At 40.8% G+C, this 4,741-nt stretch overlaps 1 protein-coding gene across 1 annotated transcript; it reads left to right on the plus strand.

Moving 5' to 3' along the window:
• Positions 1 to 951: 951 nt before the first annotated feature.
• Positions 952 to 3,896, plus strand: mblac1 (metallo-beta-lactamase domain containing 1). Its single transcript, XM_031749463.2, has 2 exons — positions 952 to 1,419; positions 3,357 to 3,896. Exons 1-2 carry the CDS (start codon positions 994 to 996, stop codon positions 3,597 to 3,599), a joined length of 669 nt encoding a protein of 222 aa, XP_031605323.2. The 5' UTR covers positions 952 to 993; the 3' UTR covers positions 3,600 to 3,896.
• Positions 3,897 to 4,741: the final 845 nt, after the last annotated feature.

Here is a 4,741-nt window from a genome sequence, read left to right on the forward strand (position 1 = left end):
AAGCTCAAATAAATTAATGAAAACACAAAGGAAATTTATCATTTTGAACTTGTGTAAAAATTACAGGACAAAGATTCTCATATTTGAAACTGGGCCTCAGCAGTCTGACACTTGCCTGAATCCCATGATTGTTTCATACAGTCATTATACACTCCTTTTATAGTCATCTTGTATACAGTCATACAGTCATGGGTATAATGGATTTTTAGGGCCAGATTCAGAAGAAAAATAGTGTTCAATTTGAGATCAAAGTTGAAATTTCAACACAAGATACTATTTTGAGGAAAAGTTGGAATACTACTATGAAAAACAAAATGCTGAAATATTATTTTGAGAAAAAAGTCAAAATCCTAGAGATGACTTAGTGAAACAGCTTGATCAGCTAAGGAGTTTGGAAATAAGAGCGACGGGACTTCTTTAAGTTTCTTGAACACGTGTCACCTGTCATCCAGAAGCTTCTTCAGTTCTAGGCTTGTCAGATATGAGGTGACACGTCTTCAGGAACTTAAAGAGGTCCAGTCGCTCTTAGATTTCCATGACCTGGATGACGGAGAACCAACACAGACAACTTCATCAGCTGTCTTATTGTGTCTTGTGAAACAACATACATTGTCTTTATTCATGAGGGTGTAACTATCTGTATGCTTGCATCCGTCTTATTGCCAGCCATTTCATCTAAAACCGACTCTGAACTATGATCTCATTAACTCATCTACACATTTAGGCTTTTTTTAATAATAAAGAGAATAAAGTCCACAATATTATTTCAGCTTTATTCTCAAACTGATCAATAATATATATTTTTCTGAATAAGGCCCTAATACTCCTTCGTACATGGCTCCAACCCAATGACTATAAAAGATGCTTTCAGTCATCGGTTTTTAACTCGCAGTAACAGGTAACAGCCGTTAGAGGGCAGCAGACTTGTCTGTTTATTCCGCTTATCAAGAAGAAGAAGAAGCCGTCCCACACCACTTCCTTAACAGCAGTGACATGATGGAGGTAGCGTCTGATGGATGTTGTTCTTCCTTTAAGAAAGTCCCTCTGTCAGAGACGGAGTTGGATTTCTGTGGTCAGGCGTACTCCGTGTCCGTCCTGAAACCCGGATATTGTTGTCCGGAGACTGACGGAGCCTTCAGGGCCGACGGGACCATCACTCTGATAATGGGACTTAAGAATATCCTGGTCGACACCGGGGGACCGTGGGACCGGGACTTCCTTCTTACGTCCTTAAAAAAGAGAGGTTTGGACCCAGAAAACATCGAGTTGGTCGTGGGCACCCACGGACACTCAGACCACATTGGAAATCTGAGTCTTTTCCCAACTGCAAAGATGATTATTGGATATGACATCAGTGATGGGGACAGATACAGTCCCAGCGAGCTGGCAGAGGGAAAGACTCACACCGTCGATGAGCATGTGAGTGTTTCATTTTTGACTAGAACTTAAAGGTTGAACCGAAAGATTTATTTATTATTTTGGAGTTTTATTAGAGCTAAAACACATAAGAAAAGAGAGAGAAATAAAAAACACTGCGATGAAAACAGGGACTGTGTGTGTGTGTGTGTGTGTGTGTGTGTGTGTGTGTTTATACACATACACACTACCAGTTTTCATTACTGTTTACACAGTAATGAACTATTACACGATTTACATTTACATCATTTCCTTAGGGATTAATAAAATATTCTCATTCTCATTACATTAATTCTCTCTGAAGGCATCAAAACTATGAATGAACACATGTGGAATTCTGTAGTAAACAAAAAAGTGTGAAATAACTCAAAACATGTTTGATATTTCAGATCCTTTGCTTTGATTCCTGCTTTGCTCACTCTTGGCCTTCTCTCCATGAGCTTCATGAGGTCGTCACCTGAAATGGTTCCAACAGTCTTGAAGGAGTTCAGAGATGCTGAGCACCTGTTGGTCCTTTGCCTTCACTCTGAGCTCCATCTCATCCCAAACCATCTCCACTGGGTTTAGGTCAGGTGACTGTGGAGGCCAGGCCATCAGGTCAGCACTCCATCACTCTCCTTCTTGGTCAAACAGCCCTCACACAGCCTGGAGGTGTGTTTGGGGTCATTGTGCTGTTGGAAAATAAATGATGGTCCAACTAAACACAAACTGGATGGGATGATGCTGCAGGATGCTGTGGTAGCCATGATGGTTCAGTGTGCCATGCTTCACAGTGGGAACCATGTAGAGACCATCGTTCACATTTTCTCCATCACACAAAAACTCAGCAGGTGGAACCAAAGATCTCAGATGTGGACTCATCAGACCAAAGCACAGATGGTCTAATGTCCATTCTTGTCTAATCTCTTCTTCTGCTTGTTGCTTTTCCTTAGTTGGTTTCTCAGCAGCTATGTGACCATAAAGGCCTGATTCACACAGTCTCCTCTGAACATGCAGAGATGCTACTGGAGCTCTGTGTGGCATCTATCTGGGCTCTAATCTGAGCTGCTGTTAACTTGTGATTTCTGAGGCTGGTGACTCGGATGAATGTATCCTCAGCAGCAGAGGGACTCCTGGTCCTCATGTGAGACAGTTTCATCGTAGTCTTGATGGTTTTTGTGTCTGCACTTGGACACATTCAAAGTTGTAGCAGTTTTCCAGACTGACTGAGCTTCAGTTCTTAAAGTAATGATGGGCTGTTGTTGCTCTTTACTGAGCTGATTGGTTGTTGCCATAATATGAATTCTAACAGTGTCAAACACGGCTGTCAGCTGTGCACCAACCTGACTGCTGCACAACACACCTGATGGTCCCAACCTCATTAAGAAGGCAAGAAACTCCACAGATGAGCCCTGACAGGCTCACCTGTGAGGGGAAACATGTCAGGTGACGACATCATGAAGCTCACTGAGAGAAGGCCGAGGGTTTGCAGCACTGTCAACAAAGCAAAGGGTGGAATCTAAAATATGAAACATATTTATCAATGTTGTCTTTACTACATAATTCCATATATCTTGATTCATATATGTGAGGTCTTCAGTTTGTACCTACGATGTAGAAAATAGTAAGAATAAAGAAAAACCATTAAATGAAAAGGTGTGTGCAAACCTGTGGTAGTGCATGTACACACAGGTAAGCATTTTGTTCTAGTTTGAAGGAAAATATAAATTTAGAATTGACTAAACTTACAATGAAATCTTTTTCTCAACTAATTTCACAATTTAAATTTCATTTTTAAAACTGCTTCAAATTAAAATACAACAAAAGTTAAAATCTTAAACGTCTGTAACAGTCTGCAAAGTCCTGTGACAGAGTTGGTCTCGTTGGTTGTTCTGCAGGTTCAGATGTGTTTACTCAGTAAATGTACGTAGTGTTTTTAAATAGCCTTGTTTCATCCACAGGTGTCTATAGTTCCCACTCCAGGCCACACAGGACAAGATATCAGCGTGCAGGTGAAGGGGACCTCAGCAGGCACCGTGCTGATCGCAGGAGATCTGTTTGAGTGCTGCTCAGACGAAAACAGTTGGCGGGATCTAAGTATGAACGCTGCAGTACACGAGGTCAGCCGCCAGGAGGCCTTACGTACTGCCGACGTGATCGTACCAGGACACGGACTTCCATTCAGAGTTCTCAGGAACAAGTGACTCCAACCTGGGCTTGTGAATCGAAGGGACTTTACTGAATAATAGGAGCTTGACTCGGATCATTCAAATCAAAGTTAAGAACTACTGTCAGGAAGACAAACCTCCAACTATTAAAGCCTTAAATATCAAACTGGTGTCTAAAGAGCATTTGTTCACAAAGCTTTAGATTCATTATTTCTTTATTACTGCTGACTGTTGGTCAACATGTTTATAACCAATCCTGAACTTCCAAAGAAATCCAAACTCTGTAGTCTGTCGATCATTAATGCCTCATGTAATAAAGACTATTCAAAAGGAGCTGGGTGTTTTTGAAATGATGTGATGGATTAAAGAAGAAGAAACTTAAACTTTTCTGTCCCACATGGGAAGTTTTTCTTGGACATACAGAGCTAAACATAAAGTACATGTATCTACTCCTGTTTGGTTAAAGTTATTTCGATCATAATCATAAACACACCCTCACACAGACGCACAGCTTCTTATCAGTGTTTCGTCACCGTAAAAGAAAAACTTGACACAAAGGCAGGAGCATCTGTGACATGTGACTCAGCTGGTTTAGGGCTTGTGATGAGAAAATACATTTTCTTTCTTTTAAATTTAGTGCTGTTGACCTGTGTCTCAGTATCAAAGAAGCAAGGATCTGATGAGTTACAGAGATTCTAGACTTTTTTTGATGAACCATCAATATTATTACCAATAATACCCATTTAATATGTCCAGTTTCTTAACTACATAACATTTAAAGTTAGACATGTTGGATTCAAATTTAGCCTCAGTTTTTACCAATAACACAAATGAGTGTAGTAATAATGTGGTGCATAGAGGAACTCCTCTTTGCACTTACAGACATGCGTGACCTAAAGTCTGAGTCATACGTGCTCAAGCTGAGGGGTGATTTGTTAAAGCCCCACCTTTAGCTGCATCTGAGGACCTTTGAGCTGCATCTGAGGTACCTGTAAACTTGAAAAAAATCACAAATCATTTTATTGTCAACATTTGTATCTGTAAACTTGAAAATTTGGAGACCTGCAGCTTGGTGAAAAGCAGAACTCTGCAGACTCAGTGTGTACAGGAGGGTGTGCGACGAACCTCCTACATAAACTGTCTGCAGAGTCAGTCGTTCGCACCATCACGCTCTTCCT

Source organism: Oreochromis aureus, linkage group 3 (assembly GCF_013358895.1).
Source record: "Oreochromis aureus strain Israel breed Guangdong linkage group 3, ZZ_aureus, whole genome shotgun sequence".
Classification (NCBI taxonomy): Eukaryota; Metazoa; Chordata; class Actinopteri; order Cichliformes; family Cichlidae; genus Oreochromis; species Oreochromis aureus.